Raw genomic sequence first — 20666 nt, forward strand, 5'->3', positions numbered from 1 at the left:
AATCTTATACAGATAAATGAAACCCACTGAATCCTGGTGAAGTGGTGATGACCATGCTTTTGCACTGTTTCTCCATATTCTTATATATAAGCTGAATAAGTCTCGAAAGTTGTAAAGGCTTCACCGGTAAGGCCAGCTAGGGGAGCGGAAAACACAATGAACCAAGCGGAACAGACGGGATACAGTCACATCAGTACAGATATCTTGTTAGCAAGTATGAGATTTTTTTGCATGTCATCTAGTTTTATATTGTTGAAACCATGTATAGCAATTGTAAAGGGACTCTTATGACTTGATACAAGTGAAAACAATAGGAAACTTTTACGTTAAGTGAAACATAATAAAACTTATTTGGATGCATCCTCTTTAAGATACGAAATCTGCTTCTCGGCTTGTAGTTCTGTAGAAGCATCAAGGTTGATCTCCTTACGTCTTCAGCATCTCCAGGTATGATTTCATGATCATCTTGTCTGATTCGTAATTGGCTTCCATTCTATTCAAAGGTCTCATATCAAGATCAATGAAGTGTACCTGCCAGCGATATGTGGACCGGCCTCAGTTTCATTAAGAGAGAAACAATTCAACAAAAGAAATCTGGACTGGAAGTAATTAAAAAAACATGTACCTTGTACTCAAAATCTTGCTTTGTTGATTCAAGATGAACATTACCGTGGGAAGAGAAACTCGACAGACCAGTCTCTCTTGATCTAATACTTACCATTACACTACAATCCGTTGCAGTGGAAGATATTAGAAAATTCTTCAAAATATTTACTTTTTCATCATGTGACATTGAATGCATGGCACCAAAATGATTAGACAATTTTCTCTTTTCCAACTCTTGGCACGCTTTACATGGCTGGTCAATTAAGTCATAGTACGCGTGTACCACCCCCTCAATATTATATTTGTCAAGCTTTTGAACGTGTAGAAGCTGATCTAGAGCTCCAGATGCGTAAATAGTTTCAGCAACAAGCTCTATGAAACTACTTGCACATACGTCGTCATCTTCGGTTTTCAAGATCCCTTTGAGTATATGGTTAAAAGCTAATTCCACCTTTGAGGTTGTTATGCATTTGCTACCACGAAAGCCTCCAAATACCAAAGAACCGTTCAAGAACACACGGAAATTGGTTTGAGGAGTTGCGTAGAGCGCTTTTATTGCTTTGTGTATTCTATCTTTGGATCCAGAGAAAAGGTCTAAGGGATCATATTCACTGACTTTTAATATCTGAGGCATGGCTTTAATGTGTTAGCTTCGAAGTTGGATTTTGTATTTGAGGGATGTAAGAGAAAAAGTACCTCGTTTTGCCTAAGCTTCAGAGCTTGTTGCATTTTGAAACGAGTTACACTCTTTTTGATAAGATTTTCTTCCGCTATGAAACTTGAAGATGGAAGAAATCCATATTTGGGCTGTTTCATCAGGTTAAATATATATAAGCCAAAAAAGCAATATATGGTTAGCCAAAAAGAAAGAAAGAAAGGACAAGATAATGATCATGTACACCTTTATTTCAACAGTTAAGCATGGTTTATCATCCTCAACATGACCTGAAAGCAGAGGAGATCATTAAACCAAAAACCATAGCTTAAATCCATCATTAACTTGAGTTAACCAAGAGACAGCATACAAGCTCACATCAACTTTTACTTGCAGCCAAGTAAAACAATGTTAGAAAGAGCTTCATTAATATTGTAGTTGGCTACACAAAATTAATTTACCGTGGGCGAAACGTGTTAAATCATCCATGAGAAGCACCGAAGTGCGGTTAGTATCTACACTGGATGGATTAGCTCGCCTAGAAAGAGGCTGAGATGTCGCCATTTTCTCAACAGACTCAAGAAACTCCGTTGCTACAAGACGACGAATCTACAACATTCCCAAATAATTAATCAAGACTTAAATCCCTTTAAAACATCCCAAATGCAACTTCCAAATTCTTATACCCGTTAGAACGCATTAGAATAAAGCTAAAAAAAGGGAAACATACTCCAACATTAACATATTTGTGACCCAAAAAAGGTCTCATGACATGTTCGGCAAACAAATAATCCACCATCTCCTTGTTTTGGCAAGATGCAAGATCCTTAATGTCTCCCCAAATAAGATTTTCGAGACTGGTAAGACCATTTCCACTTGTGTCTCCTCCATTTTCATTCCCTTTCTTTAGCTTTTTCTTTATCCTCATCACCTTTCCCAACTTCACATATATACCATAAAAGAGGAAAACAAAACAAAATTGCAATCAATGTAAATATACTTCGTCCTAATTCCATAAACGATGAATTTAAATATAGAATCATCTTTGGGATTAAGAAACAGATTCAAAGAGGAGACTAGCTAGCGTACGCAAGTGGGAGAGGATCCAGTGTAGGCGAGAACTAAATTAACAGCTCCTTCGCCTCTATATGACCAATCAACTGCATCTTTTGCTTCCAAAACAATCTCCTCCATCTGATTACAAACACCCAAAACAGGTTAACAAAAACATATTTTACGTAAATAACAGTCATAACGTATCTTTTGAGCAATGATCAAATGGTAAACAAGCTAAGCGAAGCGTAAGTCCTTTCAACGTTAGCCCTAGTCATGACAAATAGTCTTATAGTCAATATATACCACGCTTCCTCTATAAATAAAAATTGATTGCATTACATGTATCACTAAATTCAAAATATGTCATGCGCTGTAACGCAGTTTCTTTCTAATATACATTTGATTACTAACTAACTTTATATATATTCAAGCCTTTTGTCATCAGTTTGTGTTTCTCTTAAAATAGCAACAATAATGTCAAGAATCAAACGTTAGCTAGAGAGAAAATGGAAGATCATCTATAGCAAGTTAACAAAAAAAAAGATCATCTATAGCAACAATAAAAGAAAATGACTAACCTCTTTCGACTCTTAATGGCGCCGAGAAACTATCATACTCCTGGACCTTTAGGAAGAAGAAATATATACATACATACATATATATGTATATATATATATGCTTTTGAGTTTTGCGTTATATTTTGGAAGAATGAGAATCACACCTTACTAAACGTTTTGCTTCAGACTTTTCAAGTCTCCATGTGATTGATCTTCTAAAAACGACAAATTACTTTTAACGTAACTGCAAGCAATGCCGTCTCTGAGGGTTCAATGTTCAACAAATATCCACCGATTGAGAAAATGTACAGAAAATAAGTTTAGACATCTATATTAATATTTTAAAAATTATTTGAAAAAAAAACTTCGATTATAATAATGTCAGTATTTAAAAGGGATTATTTATAAGGCAAAATAGGTTAGAACATTATGAGCATATATGAAATAGAGACATAATTATGTTCATGTCTCAAAACAATTGTTTGTCCAAAAAAAAGTACTATCCATATAACCAATACAATTAAAATATTTTAACATTAATTATTAAATTAAAAATATTCATACAATGTTTCACAATTACTTTTACAGATATTTTGTAAATTTTGTTAAGTTTTTAAATTATGATTCTCTTATCATCTTTATTTGTTTTTCTCTAAATTGCATTTGAATCATCGGTGCCGGCTATAAAGTTTAAAACTTAACAATATTTAAAATATGTGTTTAACATCTCATACCAGCTATAAAGTTTATTTTATTATGATTCTGTCATATAAATAAGGCCAATATTCATCCAAATCTGAGTCTCAAGCATGGATAAAATTTTTTTTTACTGTAGTACTAACTTTTGAAAGTATATATAAATCATGCTTATCAATTGCATGTAGCATATTATTCTCTAGTCACAATTGACATTTTTATAATCCTTTCTACAAATTATTTCATTCTTTCTATTTCAACCAATTAACTTTAGTTAAAAGAATTTTGCCAAGAAATACTTTAAAAATAACTGAACCAAGGAATACGGTTGATCACAAGATCTTCGATGATAAATAAAATATCGAAGTTTTTTGTATTTATCAAAGAACTAATAAACTCACTTATCGCAAATCTTAGAAAAATATATTTGAAAAACATGCGTGTATATATATGTACTCTCCTAGATTGTAATCAAAGGCCAATTTTAGTTCACCAGCTCATGTCCATGATGATAAGTTGAGGCCGGCCCTTACTCCAAGTTACAGACTAGTAGGAAGGCTCGTGAAACAGCAACTACTTGTGGAGTCTTCTTCTTCCAACTTTTCTCTCAATACATTTTCACGGAAAATATTGGCAGTAATCCTCGACGACTATAACGAAAAATACTTTAATGATTCGTCAACTACGTTTCCTTGTCCCATGGTTTTGTTTTTACCCTTTTCACACGCACCATTATTACATACAATTTGTTTGTTTTTTTTTAATTAAATCCTATTTCGGACTAAAATTTCTTTTCTTTCTAAGAATGTGTAGTAAAAAATTCACACAAAAGTTTTCAACAATTTTTTTAAAAAGATAAAAAAAAAGTAGAAGTGAGATATAAGAAATCTCATTTGAGAATTGTTGAAAAACTCTTGAGAGACTAGTTAAACACATGTTAATATGTGATTAGTTTTAAATTTATTTTTTATTTAAATTTTAAATAATTAATTAAATGAATCAGAGACTATACGTTGTGAGGCGCGATGGATGGGTTGAAACTTTTGACTTGGAGAGGATTTTAATTAAAGTGCGACTTAAGAAGCTAAGCAATGAGCTTGGCAGTTACCATTGTGACCCTCGACGAGTCTCGGTTCGTTTCTACAACCGAATCACCACGACTAAACTCGAAGAGTGGGCTGCCGATGCTGCTACTTCCATGTCTTGTAACCATCCTCATTATGCCTACGTATTGATGTTTACAAGAAAATGCGGTACATACCAAGTATGTTCCAAACCCCATATGAAGTTGCAAATGTTCTTTTGCTAACCGGTCTGCAGCCTTGTTATTAAGTCCACTGAAACTCCACACTTGTAAACTTATTCTACCATGAAATATATATATAACCCTTCGAACCCAATTATGCACCCGAGAAGTTTCTTGTTCGATTGTTAACCAAATATGTGACTTGTTGATTATATCACCTTCGAAGATGACTTTCCCATGACCTTGTCTCCAAGCTTTTTCCATTGCTAGAATCAAGGCTTTGAAACTCCCCTTCTAAAACTTGACAGCATAACTCCCCTTTATAAAAAAAAAAGAAAAAAACGCCATATATATTTTGTTGATTTTGGAAAGAAACAAAAAAAAATGTACCTTAAGAGGAATGTCAAGTGGAGAAATGATGCCGTATGTGACCCTCCAGTCGAAAAAACGATTGTTGGCTTCACCATGAACTCCAAGAAATGATGGTCATTGTCATCAGTATAGTCCAGACGCCGCCGTTTAGCCACCACCCCATACCCTGATGAACAACAGAAATGATCATCAGTTTGTAGTAACCGAACAAATGACTCGGTTCAAACTGTTAAAGACCCAAAATGGGATGGGAAACTAGCTTTTCCAATCAGCTAATTGCGTGTTTTATTCAACATGTAATGTAAAATCAAATAACCCAAATTTGAGAGATGATCAAATTAAATAACCCTAATTTGAGAGAGAATTAAATTAAAGAACCCTAATTTGAGAGAGGATCAAAATTTAAAGAACCCTAATTTGAGAGAGGATTAAATTAAAGAACCCTGATTTAATAGAGGATCAAAAATCAAATATCCCTAATTTGGATCAAAATTCATATAACCCTAAATCGTTTACCTAATCGCGAAATCTCCTCCGCCCATTATATCTCCTCCATACCCATCACCTTCAACCCCAACCTCCACTGATTCCATATCCATGGAGTGCATCTTCTTCCTTTGTCGATTCGGAACTAAAGAAAGAGAGAGAGACAGAGAGAAAAAAAAATCCTTCGATCTGGCATAAAATTTTTCCCTATTCTATTTTTTCTTCATCCAACACAAATGTGACACTTAGCCTCTCTTAAACCAATTTTGAATATACTATTTAGGAGGCTCTATTATCATTTTTTCTTTTAACTAGTTTATTTTTTTTTCTACAAAACCCTTAAAACCCCTCTTAAAACCTTCCGATGGAGAAGGTCTTAGGGCATCATTATAGGGAAAACACTTTTGGGTGTTCTTAGAGTATAAATATTGTGAAAATAATGTAAGATCATTTGTTAAGATCTTTTGTTAAGAAGTTAGTTATTGGGAGAACATATGTAAGATCATAAGATTTAATAATATAATATTCTTAAACATATTACAATTATAAAACTTATAAAATAAAATTTGAATTGCAAACTTATAAAACTTTTACTACAATTCAAAATACAATACCAAATTTTTTTTAACAAAAAAAACATTAAAGATAAAAAAACATATTACTTAATTAAAGCACACAAACATTTTATTTAATTAATAAATAGTTTAATGTCTAAATTTATTCCATATATTCTCAATCAGATCCTCTTTTAATTTGTGAAAAATTGTTTGCAAAAAATTGTATCCATTCACAACTTGCAACGTCAGTTTAGAACTGAACCAAGATCAGTTTACATCAAAAACTAAAAAAAGTGTTCTAAACCACTATTTATTATTTTTATATTTTTTTTGGGGTTAGAATAATGATGGCCTTGGATACAATTGAGTGATCCACATGGATGATGTAACGTACGTCAGTGTTGTTTCCTTTTTTTCTTCCAAATAAATATAAATGACTTGAAATTCTTGTATTTAAACCATTTTATTTATTTTCAGCTTGCTGCTAGGATTGCTATCTCAAACCTTCACAAGAACACTAACAAATCATTTTATGAGACGTATGATTGGAATTTTATTTCTTGTTTTGTTTTGAGTATATATTTTTCATTATATTATTTGAATTAATAATTTCAGGGTTGCATACAAGTCCCACCATGTCGATGAGAAAACTGGACTCAAGGCTTCTTTAACAGATGAGCATGTATCTAGTAATCTAGGTAGGATAGTTATGAAAAAAAATGTGTTTTTTCCAATGTACGTAATGTATCGCTGAATCATGCTTTATTTTGGGTTTCAATCTCAGAACGCTGCTCGTCTAGACAGTGAAATTAATCATATATGACCGTGATTTTGATTATGATTACTTCGAGTTTAAACTCTTGAGAGGTTTTACCTCTTGAAAGTAAATGGGAAAGTTGTTGAAAGGCCTCAACACATGCTCATGAGGGTTGCTGTTGGCATCCACATGGATGATATTGATTCTGCTATCAAAAGAATCAGTTCCTTGACGTGTTCAAGTTACTTTTAATTGGGAACTTTTGTCGTTGAAGTTAGGTCAGGTTTTCGGTTTCGCCTTTCCTTATAAACATACATGTTAACGTAAAACAGAAATCACAAACAACCAACAGAGAAGAGAGTGAAATAGAAAGGAACAGAGAGTAAAACGAAATTGATTAAGGAACTTGTAACTGGTAAATAATGAAACAACGTTCACAAGAAACACAGAATCATCATCTCATCTGCAAGAGTCTCAAAGAGAGATCTCCAGCAACAACGATGAGGAACAAGGTCACCAAACCCAGAAAATAGAAAACAACAATTCAGATTTTGCCTAATGGAAAAGGATGAGCTAACATGTGCTCTTATAGAAGGCTAACAAACCGACAAACAGCGTTAACCCATTTTATTCCTCTTTTGTGACGTTGGCCAACTCTGATCTGTTACTCCTCCAGCTGTTAGCTGTTATATCGCACGTGCTCTCCTCCTCTGCTTCTTATCTTAGCCTTGCATGTGCAGCTCCTGATTTACTGTAACAATACATATGCTAAATAGATGGACTAGAATCTGTAACATTCTTCCAAAGTCTCTTTAATTATAATGTTAAATAGATAGACCAGAACAGAGCTTGTCCTTGTCGTCACCAAATACAATATGTTTTCCTCTTGCCACTGACGCACTCACGCACATCATTCTTGGTGAGTACACTTTAATGATAAAGACTCTTGTGTTCTTCAAGAAGAACACATATCATGTCCATCTGAAGATATTGTGAACATGTAATGCTAATCAAATAGGTCCCCCTACTAATTTTTCTGATACTTCTCAAGTTCTACCTGAGTTATCCTTGGCATTGCATACAATTTATGTTCCCGGTAACATGACAGGGATTTGATCTAGATATTAATGAAATATTTTCCCCCGTGACATTGCTGGGATTAGAATCGTAGTTACTAAATAAATAAGATTAGTTAAATACAAAATATTCATGTTCATCCTAAATTTCAATTAGTTGTTTAACTGAAGAAATCATATGTAAGGTATGGATTTAGATAATGTGATTAGTTGTTTCTATGAGGATTATGTGGAGACTGCACATTGTATCTTTGTGATTCTTAATTTACCTCAATCCCTAGTTATTCATGTGATTGTGAATAGTAAGTTGTCTTTATATTAGTTTTATTTACCTATTTAAACTTTGCAAGTGTAACCAATTGCAATTTGTAGATGACCATAGATCCTCTTGATGATTTTCTAAACCATTTCATAATTTGATAGTTGTTTTTTTTTTTACGTTTCATTATCTTTGACTGAATGATCGTGGTTCTTTTTTCATTGGGTTTGATTCTGTCTTTTGTTAACCCAAGCTGAAGTGGACATAGAAGAAAACGCACCAAGCTCAAATCTAAAATCAACAAGTGTTGGCACTGTTCTTGTAAGTGGTGGAGGTATGTCTCTGACATTATAAAAGATTACTTCCTTAATATATAAGCCTTTTATGCACACACTCTTCTACCTTATACTCTTTGCAATACATGATACATCCTCAAAGGTTTGAAAAAAATATACATAATGGTGGAACGGCATAAACTAACAGAAAGAAGATCATACTTGGTAAATACTGTGTGATGATGACTGTTTTATAAAATGGTTAATTAACTTATGAATGATATAACTGATCAAGAAGATAAATTACATTAAAGTGTTTATAGTGACGAAAGAAGCAAATTGAATTTATCATCAAATGAAAACAACTTTTGGATCATATCAAATAGTGAATCCGAAACAAAACATAGGGACAAAAGATCTCAAACTGAAAGCAATATTTTGAAGTCTTGAAGCATCAAACTTGAAACGAAAGACAACATTGAAGAGCAAAAAAAAGAAAGAGAGGAGATGAGCCAGTGCATTAGACTATTTCTTGGCTCTCACGACTTGATTCTGCTTAATTTGCCTTGTAGGCGGAGTAATCCAGGAAATGCTCCAACCCTAAATAGTAGTGGCCAAAGTTGGTATTCTCGAGTTCCCTCAAACCGTAGACCTTCTTCAGGTTGTATGAACCTTTAAACTGGTCATCACCCTTGTTCACCATGGCAATGTAGAACCCGAAATTAAAAAAAAAAACTACTTTGCCGGCGTTTAGGATGCACCACTGTTTGATCCATGCTACCACCTTCTCCCTAGTATCCAAGCTCCTTAGATGGGTCGGTGCGTTGCTGACGGTGAGTGTTTCAGTTGGCCTTCCAACTGGGAAGTGTTCCAGATAGGCCAGCGCATCTCAATATCTCATCAAGACTATCCCACGTTATATCAAATCCGACGCTCTTAACGACAGGCAACACAGTTACCAAAATTAAAGGGTTATGTAGCTTTTGACCTTCCTAACTTCCGGCTCAAGGAACGGGAGATTCGTAGTGTAACAGGACATGCTTAATCTCAAAAGTCAACAAAGGGATACCATGCAAAGAGTTGTAGTTACTAAGTCTGTAATTAATGGAGGATTTGGGCGGTTTCTCCTTAATCGATGCACTTTCATTGCATTATTTGTCTTAAAGACAAAATATATAGACTCTTGGGACATGTATTCAAACTCATACGGTCTTGCCTCTTGGGGAAGCGTAAAAGTTTTCTTGGTTTGGTAATAGGAGTCATTGTGGTCATTAAATGTCAGATTATATAACACCCCTTGGATCTTATCATTGTGATTATAATACGGCTAAAACTTGTCTCTGATAAACACACTTCTCTCCTTCTCGGCTACCTTTTTTTTTTTTGCCCTTCTGTTTTGATGGATCAAAGTTCAGAAAAACCAAAGTTTAATTTGAGACTTCTCATCGATGAGAAGAAAAACAAAGTTGTTATGGCTGAAGCTGATATGGATTTTGTTGATGTGCTTTGTGGTCTTTTGACTCTCCCAATGGGAACCATTGTCAGGTTATTGGAGAAGCATCAAAATCCTCAGTCTTTTACTGTAGGTTGTTTTACAAATCTCTACAAAAGTGTCTCAGACATGAGTGTCGATAATTTTGAGACTCAAGCTTGTAAAGATTTATTACTGTATCCAAGGAGTTTGAAGGAGAGTCATTGCAGACGGCTAAAGCTGAATCTAGATGATACTGAGTCTACCAAATTTTTTGTCTACCCTCGGTTTGTTCTTGGCAAGTCATGCAGTAAGGTATACAGCAATATTTGCAACTCATTGTGTAGTTGTGGGAAACTAATGAACCGTGAGGTTCAGATTGAGGAAGAAGATCAAGACGAAGGTGATGGAGTGTTTCTGAGTTGCAGAAGTTCTTTCATCATCACTGATGATCTGAAATTGGTTTTCAACTCTATTGGTAATGTCATGAGTGTTCTCAATGATCTTGGCTATGATGGATTTGACAAGCTCCAGGAAAGGCTTCTTGAAGTTGGTTCTGATGAGGTACTTGGCAATTATTAATGTTTTGGCTATACACGATTAAGGAGAATGTTTTTATTAAACTGAATGTTTTTGTGTAGGTGATGACTTTGATTGAATGTTTATTCAATTCGGATACTCCCTTGACAGACACGTTTCTGAGGGGAAATTGTGTGTCAAGGAAGCAGAAATTTTGGGCTCCACTCGTGCAAGAAAGCATAGTTGCAGGCCCACAGACCTTGAAAGTCTTTGTTAGAAAGGTGGATAGAGTCATTCTTTATGCTGAGTGCAGAGAAGAATTCGTCGATTTTCTTTTCTCGTTTCTTGCCATTCCCATTGAGTTTGTGGGGAAATTTTGTAGTGACAATGCCAATATAAGTTGTATTGGTAACCTGTGTAGAAGCGTGAAAGGGTTGAGCTTGGAGGAGGAGGGAGATACTACAGTTACCAACTGTGTGCTTCCTCATTTCTACAATTGTCGTGCGCAACTGCTCGATGTTGTTATCCAGGAAGTGCCAGAATATGAATGTTTGGTAACTAGGCTTTTTTGTTCTCAATATAATGCTAGCAAGCTCTGCAAAAGAATTGAGAAGAACAATCTTCTATCAGATCAAAAAATCGTGAAGTTAAGTCCAATGAATCCAAAATCCAAAGGCACTTCAGATTCTCTTGGTATTGGATTTGTTAAGGGAAAAACAAACTTCATGGTGTCCGATGATCTACATGTCACTGCTATGAACTCATCCTCAACAATATCGATGTTGAGTAAGTTGCAGGTGAATATCAATGATATTGAAGAGCAAGTAATCAGCATTGGCAAAGCTGAGGTATGATGTCTCTTTATAATCTTTTTTACTCTTACTTGCTAGACAATTCTTACATAATTTCTTCGGAAATTACACTTGTTCTGCAGGCAATAAGCTTACTTAGAGCTTCCTTGGTCACAACCTCTGCCTTAACTAATGGTCTCTCGAAGTTCCTGCCAAATGGAAAACGCAAAAACGCAACTCATCAATCAACATTTAAGATACTAAAAATTGAATCAACTCGGTGAACCTTGTTCTCTGTTTTGTAAGGTTCTCAGACTCTAGTCCGCAAGTGGTTTTTTTTTTTTCCCTTTCTTGGGCTGCAATGTTCGTTTATGTTGTCTCTTTGTCTTTCCTTATTTTCCCAATGAAGTTAAAACCAAGATAATAAGAAATGACTGAAGTATGATTGTGTATTGAAAGACCATTAAAAATATTTTCGTCTTATCAATATTTACATTTGATACCATTGCAGAACAGTTGCATCTCTTAAAGTAAATATAAATTGGCTTCAGTTTCTCAGGATCTGGTAGTGCTAATTGGTAAACTACACACGACTATTATCATTACAGAAAAAACTACTTCAAGAGCACTGAGCACAAATTCATTTTCTATTTAAAATGTAAACATGCAAACGCTGTAACAATCAAGGAGAGATAAGTAGCCAAACTTTCACGAGTTAAATATAAGTCCATTAAGATGCTTCAATAATGCTTTAAAATGATATATTTACTAGGAATTAACCCGTGATATTTTTAGTATTTTTTAAAAAATAAAGTAACGATTGAAATGATTAAAGATATGGTTGTTGTTTGTTATATTTATAATATTACCAGAATCTACAAAAAACTTTTTTATTACTAAAATGTTTTGGGTATTTTTAAAATATTCAGCGTGCCCATGTTTTATGTTACCGGAAAAAACGTAATTACAAAAATGTCATTGTCACGTCAGACGCCACGTCAGAAATCGCTGACGTGTAACCATAACTCAGCCGTAACACGTTACAGAGTATGTTGCGGTTGAGTTATAGGTATGTTGCGGCTGAGTTATCGGAAAAACATTTGAGTAAGAGCAGACGGCTGACTTATTAAAATCTGGCTGAGTTATGCTCATAAGTCAGCCAAGCGTTACGACTGACTTATTAAAATCTGGCTGATATATGCTCTAACTCAGCCGTCCTTACGGCTGAGTTTTCACCCGATGGTTGAGTTGTCAAAATTTTGGTTGAGTTATCACTACGACACGGCTGAGTTACCATTTTCCGCCTGGCTGAGTTTTGGAAAACGGCTGACTTATGAGATGTTGTTACGGCTGAGTTATGGTAAAAAAACTATAACTCAGCCATCATAGGCTGACTTATCGTACAACTCAGCCGTTTGACGGCTGACTTATTAGCAAAAGATTAATTACTAGAATATTATTCAGTTACGGCTGATTTATCAAACAATACGGCTCAGTTACATATTTTCGGTTGATGAAACGGCTGAATTTGGCAGCAATTTTTTTTGCTTTTTAATTACTGTAATGTTTTCATGTTGTGGCTGAGTTTTAGTTAGGTTGAGTTATGGTATTGTTTGATAGCTGACTTGCCACGTCGGACGCAGCATCCATGTCAGCATTCCATGTCATCATCTTTTTTCTCCGGAAATACGAAACGTCGTTCGACTCTTGTTCTTCAACTGGTTAATAAGTGAACTATTTACCTTCTTATTCACCTTGCTCTTCTACTTCTTCTTCACTTTTTTCTTCACCTTGTTCTTCTACTTCTTCTCCACCTTGTTCTTCACCTTGTTCTTCTACTTCTTCTTCACCTTGTTCTTCTACTTCTTCTTCAACTTGTTCGTCATTTTCTTTCATTGATCCAGTTCCAGTACTAGTTGTTTCCGGTAATTGGATAAAGACACAGAGATATGTATTTACCACCGACGATAGAGGGTGTATAGTTGTGCATATAGATGGAGGCACAATACACGACAAGCTTGTGGAGCTTGTTCTTGAACACTACGAATTGGACGCGTTTAGCCATGAGCTAAAGCTGAGCTACATGTTCTCGAACAAGGCATTGAAACATATGGCGTATGATACTCCACCAGTTTTTGTCTCCAATGATTGACAATTGCAATGTTTTTTTGGGCTATGGAAAATCGATCAGCTACGTCTCTGTGTAGTGTTTTTGGCGTCACATGACCTTTCGTTATCCCGTAAATATTATAACTCAGCCGTAAAGTCATATATATCATCCATTTACTTTCAGATTGTTTCTTGTGATAACTCAGCCATAACTCACTATAACTCAGCCGTCACATGACCTTTCGTTTTCCCATAATGATTATAACTCAGCCGTCACATGACCTTTCGTTTTCCCGTAATGATTATAACTCAGCCGTAAAGCGATATTTTGGCGTGAAACCACCAGTTAACCTAATAATAGACATATTTCCATTCTAAATTTAAATTTTGAGTTATAATAATTTTAATAGTCAATTGTTGGAGAAATACTTTTAGAAAAATAAAATTTTAAATTGAATAATAATTATTTAATTATTTGCAATAATATCTTGTGATAAAAAAACTCACTTTATGAATTTATTATACGTTTGGATTTGAGCAGGCACATAATTAGTGATTTTTCGCGTTTCCCTAACAACACTTTTTGTGACATCGAGAGACGTTTTAATACTTATTAGGAATATGACAGAACAAAAGACCCATATATTATTTGCAATAATATCTTGTGCTAAAAATCTCACTTTATGAATTTATTATGCGTGTGGATTTGAGCAAGCACATAATTAGTGATTTTTCGCGCTTCCCTAACAACACTTTTTGTGACATCGAGAGACGTTTTAATACTTATTAGGAATCTGACAGAACAAAAGACCCATGAAAGAAAGACGAATACGTTTTCATATTATTGAGAAGACCCTAAACGATAACTCAGCCATAACTTTACCATAACTCAGCCAACCCTCAAATTAGAATGACTAAATAACCGACCAAACCGAACCAAACCGGAAACTATTTTTTCNTAAAAAACTCACTTTATGAATTTATTATACGTTTGGATTTGAGCAGGCACATAATTAGTGATTTTTCGCGCTTCCCTAACAACACTTTTTGTGACATCGAGAGACGTTTTAATACTTATTAGGAATCTGACAGAACAAAAGACCCATGAAAGAAAGACGAATACGTTTTCATATTATTGAGAAGACCCTAAACGATAACTCAGCCATAACTTTACCATAACTCAGCCAACCCTCAAATTAGAATGACTAAATAACCGACCAAACCGAACCAAACCGGAAACTATTTTTTCCATTATTTTTGGTTAATTACGGTTATATTCGGCTTGCTATCGGTTATATTAAGTTAATCGACCTAATTTGGATAACATTTGGATTATTTATGGTTATATATTCATCTAACCGACCTATAACCGAAAATAACCAAAAAGTAATTTCAAAAAAAATTTAATTTTCAAATGGTTATCATATTAGTATATCCAAATTACCACCTTAAACCAAACTGTTATATTTAAACTCATAATGTTGGAAATATAAACCCTAAACCTCAAACCCTAACCCTAAACCCTAACCCTAACCCCTAAATGTCATGTTTTGAATGTTTTACACATTTTCATCAGACTGTGTAAAAATCAATTTTTGTCTATAATTATTACTTTTTATTGCTTATAGTGATTGTAACCGGAGGGAGTGACTCGGAGGTTTGGACCGGCGCCGCATCGGCCGAGGCAACCAGAGGGAGTGACTCGGAGTTCTTACAAAAAGCTTTTTCCTCCATCTACTAAACTGCAGCGACGGAAAGACGCGACCAGTCACGGCGGAAGTAGCGCCGGCAAAAGAACCGGAAATACGGTTCGAACAAGTAAAGAAACTGAAACGAGATTGGATTTGCCGGGAGATGAACGAAATAGCAGAGGGAGGACAGGATCCGACGCCGGCAAGCCATGGCAACGCTGGCGCCGGAGAGAAGAGACTCCCGTGGCGGCTTGCTAATGGTGGCTAGGGCGAACACACTCGAGGAGAGATGCAAGTCTTTCTTGTTTTCTTTGACATAAACAAGAAAAAGCACACTGTCGAAGAAAAACTGTTTACTGACATCCAAAATCGAAAATGATGTGTATTTTAATTTGCTGACGTGTATATTTTCTTATTTTTTTACTTAAAATCATAAAACAAATACTATGGGGTAAATTGTAATTACACACAGAGTACTAAACATTTGAGTAACTTTCAAAAGATTTATAGATATGAGTAATAAACCAACTTTTGGATAACATTTGAGTAATTTTTTCTATTTATTATAAATTAGTATAGTTTAATTGTTATGCAAACTGTAAGTTTTAATATTAGATTTTTAAGTCCATATTATAATATATGAGTGTTCAAAAAAAGTGGTCTAGACGCTAGCCGCTAGGCGCTCAATAGACGCTTAGATAACCGTTTAAACCGCCTAAAATTGCAAAAAAAAGTTCTTAATATTTTTTTTTATTTTTACTACATATATTTAAACTATTAAGTTTTATATCTGTATACGTAATTATAAATGCTCATATGTTGTTAATGTAACTTAAATAAATATATTTTTCGAACTTTTGTTTATAATTTATGATTTTCTTATTTTTCTAACATATACTTTTACATAATTTTATATATTATATTACATATATAATGTTTTATGTTGTAAACGTCTACACCGTCTAAAAATTGTTTAGGCTCTGATTAATCATTCTATGTGCACTAGGTCACCGCCCATATACCACCTAATGCTTTCTTGAACACTGTAATATATAAAGTTGTTAGTTTTACATATAAGTTTGATGGGTGGATTAGGGTTGGCGTACACTTCTCATTAAACTAGTTTTATATAAAATAAGAAATTTTACGCTAAAATTATAATCATACTAATGTTAACCTGAGCTTTTAAAATTCTTTATCAAGTTAAAAAGTATTTAGATTATTTTTATTTTTAGTAAAAAAATTTGTAATTATCGGTAACAAAATAGTCAAATAGATTTGTTACATGAATCATGAATGATATGTTTAAAGTTAATAAAAAAAATTGCAAATATTAGAAATGACTTAGTAGTACTCATAATATAATGCTTCCTAAGAGCAATCGAAAAAATATATAACATAAAAGCACAACGTAATAACTTTTGAGCATGTTTTAGTAGTAAACCATATCCCTAAAAAAACAATATCCTAATGTAAAATAGAGAATCCAAGCCTATTAAATTCTATTAAATAAAAATTTTGTATATGTATTAGTTAATGTTATTTTAAAAAAATTTGTAGAATGTGTGCTAATTTTTTCAATAAAACTTGTTTTGGTGTTATTTTAATGTATTTCTCAGATTTTATGTTTGTTTGGGTTAGTAAATGATAATTTCGATTTTACAGATATACATATTTTGTTTCCCTAAGTTATTATTATTTTGATATATAGTATTAGAATGACATATATATAATACGATATTCTAAAATAAATGTAGTACGATTTTCATTGGCTATTGTGAACCAAAAATTGTTCATCCAAGAAAGATGTTAGAAGAATAATAAAGAGCTCTTTTGCTCCTACATATTCCACAATATTAAGAAAAATCTTTTCTTAGCAAATCTATACACACTTCCATTTCTTCTTGCAGTAACTATGAAATGTACATCTTTATCTCAGTAAGAAGACTGTGCATGCTTTAATGCTTTCCTCCATCTGTTTTATACAGATTCAATACGAATTTCCATCGAAGAAAAGTGATAAAATATCCCAAAAACAATTTACATCCACTTTTCTTCAAGTGAGTGAGACTATTCCCAGTAACATTGGTTTTGGAGCTGAGCATGCCCACGACAAAACTCTTGTCCTTAAAGCGCTGATTTGCTGGAGCCTCCGTGATTACTTCACTAGTAAAAATGTCTGTCTAGTTAATTCCGTTTGTGAAGTTCAATCATCTTTGGAGAAAGATGGTCTGGTGAAGCACTGGGACAAGACTTAGCATCATGTTCATGACCAGCGTCACTGCCTTGGAAGCCCCATAACTCTTTAGCTATAGCATCCCCTTCCTCTGAATAAATGTAAGTCTCATTAGTCTGTATTCAAGTAAAAAATCTAAAATCATAAACAAACAATGGTTTGAACTCGGAACCTGGCTTCAATTTTTTAGGATCTGGTAACTCCTGGTTTACCAAAGGAGTAGTACTACATTCAGCTTTACTAGTAGATGATTTCTGAGAGTGTAATGGTATCTGTGAGTATACATTGTGCAGTTTTTTATGTAACTCTTCCATCTTTCCTGATATTTCATCAGCTCTGTCCATATCTATGAGAACCTGAAAAAGAAACCCATCTATTAAGCATCGAGAAAACGCATAAAACTGCAGTAGGAACATCAAAGGTTTTGGTTACATTTAATCTACCTGGGCAGGATGTTTGTGGAAAATGGGCGCAAACCTCTGCCGACAATACTCACTAAAAAGCAAAGTGAGAAGAATTAGTGGTATGGTGAAACCCGAAGCAACCGTTGATAGCTTTAATCCGAAAAACCCCAAAGCTATAATCTGTGTCAAGATCAGCGAAAAGATTGTTGTGTTGTGAAAAATAGGCCAGTATTGTCCACCGCTTTCGTACTTAGTGATATACACGTTGAGTATCTGCAAATAGAAACAACTCTGTTAGTACTAGGGAGGATTTGTCTTTTAAAAATTATATCAAGAGTTTTCTGATGCATGAGCCTTAGCCTGGCACTACTGCCTCTTCTTATGACGGTATACATGACTATAAACATTGCAGAAGCAATCACTCTAAAATCCAGGTTACATCTATAACATGAAGTTCATAAAGTATCTTAGCTATCATAAATTAGATCCAAGTCCATTATGATGCTTTTTTTAGTGTTTGATATTATGTAAAAAAAGATCAGAGTACGTTTTGATTGCACACTTACCTGATTTTTGTATATGAGATATGCAAGGAAAAAGTATATCAGCAAAAACGGCAGTATTAGTGGTGCTATGACTGAATTGGTGAAACCCAGGAGCCCAAACAAAAGCACCCGGGGAATTTCGGTGTGGTATGGGAACCTAAGTGTTTCATATGAATCATCGTCGTTCTTGGAAACAACTTTTGCTACCATATTCCAGATAAGAGCCATAGGCTGCATTAGTTCACAAGCCAAACTGGCCCAACCAGATGTGAAACAATAGGTCATGAAGAAACCAGCCTGCAAACATGGGTGAAGTATCAGAAACAATAATACATTTTCACTTTTACTAATATGAAACGAGAAGGTGCTCAAGCAACGGAGGTCACAAGCAACCAGAAAAAGGTTAATCCCAAATGATTCTATACAATAAACAAATATCCTCCGATGGGCTTAATACTGTCTGGTATAAAGTTTATCATGGAACGAAGAAAAATAACATTATTAAAGTTGCGAGATCTTGGCACAATGTAACCCAACTAATGTCCAAGAGACTGTAGAAAATGAACATTAGCAATTTTTCAAACTTTTGCTCTGAAATGTAAAAAGGCTATGGGTAAATCACCTGTGTTGGCACTGCTCTTGCAAGTTGTGCAGGTATGTCTCTGACACTAGAAAAGACATTCAACTGTCTGATGACAGACCCTGATAATATATTCACGAAGAACACATTCCAAATAGTAAAATATAAGACTTTGATGCACGCACTCTTCTTCCTTATACTCCGTGAAATGCATCCTTCCAAGGCCGAAAAATACATCATTAATGGTGGAACGGCATAGAAAAATAGAATCAAGATCACACTGGGTAAGTACCCTGTGATGACCTGATTTATAAACTTCCTGCAAAATGGTTTGAAGTGTTGATTAACTTTGAAGATGATAAAACAAAACAAGAACATAGATATTTGATTTCTCTTCAAGTTTCAAATCTATAAAGAATGCTATGTCATGTCTATATGAACCAAAAGCATATATGTATACACGCGTAAGGAACCTGCAAGTAACTCACTTCTGCAAGACGCCTCTTAGAAAGGGAAAGGCATGAGACAACTGCTGTAGTTGAGTCAACCCTTGAATGAAGGTCACAGGAATAAGAAAAACAAACATGAAGGCAACTGCACCAACAAGGGTTGCTATTTTCCGTATCCAAAGTTGTCGATAAGGAATGTTGAGATTCTTCCAATACACATCGTGAGGTTCCGGAGCTAAGTCTGTCACCCATAACATAGGATTTGATGATAGTAGAACCTCTGAAGCAACAAGAGCGTCATAGCGTGTCTTGAAAAACACAAAAGCAGCTGGACGTTCCTAAAAAAACGTAGAAAAATTTGTGGCTTCAGTTAACTATTCTATATTGTGGGTATATGATATTAAGCACTACTACTTCTAAGCTCTAGCAGAAAAGTGAAAAATGTCGTAGTGTTTATGGTACTACAACTCATTAATGGTGGTTTAAAACTGAACTGAACAGACAAACCAGATAACTACATTCTATGCTTAGATCAGGGATAGTCAGAAGAATTCCTTACTTGCTCTGTCGTAGTCGTAGTCATACTTAACTCACCAAGCTCCATTCCTTTCACACTGTCCCCCTCATTAGATAGGATATGAAAAGAATTTGTGGCTGTGGGTCCTCCACAAAAGGTGCATGGCCTTAAAGTCGGTTTACAATTGATTTCAGGAGCTACGTGTTTTAGACTCAGGCACATCCTCTCCGCATCACGCTGAGACAGAAATTGTGATAATCTATAGGTCACACTTTTTCTATGACACAGAACAATGAATCTCAAATATGATATAACACACAAACCGTCCACATATAATTTACCCTATTTCTAACAACTTCTGTTTTGATTCAACATGACAGAGAACCAATGAGAAACAGATGTAGTAAAATTGAAACAACCACAGCATCAGAAATCATGAACTATGAATGAAAGCACTACAGATATGATACAAACAGAGTTCCTCTAAAAATCCTTTTATACTCCATGAAATATGTGTCTAATATAAAATTCCTTTTGGCTGAACTAGAATTAATTATATCTAGTGTTCTCTGAAATATCATCAATCTCTCTGCATGTGGTTATCAAATAATAACCCTTTATAACATCCAACAAGCACATATACTTCAGAACCATGAAGTATTACACCAACTACGAAAGCTATCAACAGAAATAGAGAGTGGAAGAAAAAGAAACACTTAAAGCTGGAAAAAATATTCACATCTCACAGAGCAATAA

At 34.5% G+C, this 20666-nt stretch overlaps 3 protein-coding genes across 3 annotated transcripts in view; 1 reads left to right on the forward strand and 2 right to left on the reverse strand.

The window, feature by feature from the left end:
• On the reverse strand, window positions 248-2785 carry LOC104700828 (inositol-pentakisphosphate 2-kinase). Its single transcript, XM_019227592.1, has 8 exons — window positions 2733-2785; window positions 2351-2455; window positions 1992-2201; window positions 1723-1870; window positions 1508-1551; window positions 1303-1413; window positions 626-1231; window positions 248-531 (listed from the first exon to the last, which is right to left on the reverse strand). The coding sequence occupies exons 1-8, from the start codon at window positions 2757-2759 to the stop codon at window positions 427-429; spliced, it is 1356 nt and encodes a 451-aa protein (XP_019083137.1). The 5' UTR covers window positions 2760-2785; the 3' UTR covers window positions 248-426.
• Window positions 9998-11663, forward strand: LOC104704481. The gene is made up of 3 exons (XM_010420563.1): window positions 9998-10633; window positions 10711-11436; window positions 11523-11663. Exons 1-3 carry the CDS (start codon window positions 9998-10000, stop codon window positions 11661-11663), a joined length of 1503 nt encoding a protein of 500 aa, XP_010418865.1.
• LOC104700829 (CSC1-like protein RXW8) overlaps window positions 16989-20666 on the reverse strand; it is a 7626-nt gene continuing 3948 nt past the window's right edge. Inside the window, exons 7-13 of the mRNA XM_019227593.1 lie at window positions 19953-20053; window positions 19433-19731; window positions 18987-19263; window positions 18386-18661; window positions 17859-18092; window positions 17588-17771; window positions 16989-17506 (exon numbers count right to left, since the gene is read on the reverse strand). Of these exons, the coding sequence (XP_019083138.1) occupies window positions 17367-17506; window positions 17588-17771; window positions 17859-18092; window positions 18386-18661; window positions 18987-19263; window positions 19433-19731; window positions 19953-20053 (1511 nt within the window). The 3' untranslated portion in view covers window positions 16989-17366. The remainder of the gene's footprint in view (window positions 17507-17587; window positions 17772-17858; window positions 18093-18385; window positions 18662-18986; window positions 19264-19432; window positions 19732-19952; window positions 20054-20666) is intronic.

The sequence above is a fragment of the Camelina sativa genome, chromosome 7 (assembly GCF_000633955.1).
Source record: "Camelina sativa cultivar DH55 chromosome 7, Cs, whole genome shotgun sequence".
NCBI lineage: Eukaryota > Viridiplantae > Streptophyta > Magnoliopsida > Brassicales > Brassicaceae > Camelina > Camelina sativa.

Bases quoted from the DNA above. Each gene is read 5' to 3' on its own strand.
- LOC104700828 (XM_019227592.1), bottom strand. From the start codon at position 2,759: ATGACAAAAGGCTTGAATATATATAAA. The intron at 2,456-2,732 runs GTTAGTTAGTAA...GTTTGTAATCAG, and splicing joins AAGGCTTGAATATATATAAA to ATGGAGGAGATTGTTTTGGA. The intron at 1,871-1,991 runs GTATGTTTCCCT...GGAATGTTGTAG, and splicing joins ACAAATATGTTAATGTTGGA to ATTCGTCGTCTTGTAGCAAC.
- LOC104704481 (XM_010420563.1), top strand. From the start codon at position 9,998: ATGGATCAAAGTTCAGAAAAACCAAAGTTTAATTTGAGACTTCTCATC. The intron at 10,634-10,710 runs GTACTTGGCAAT...GTTTTTGTGTAG, and splicing joins TTGAAGTTGGTTCTGATGAG to GTGATGACTTTGATTGAATG. The intron at 11,437-11,522 runs GTATGATGTCTC...CTTGTTCTGCAG, and splicing joins TCAGCATTGGCAAAGCTGAG to GCAATAAGCTTACTTAGAGC.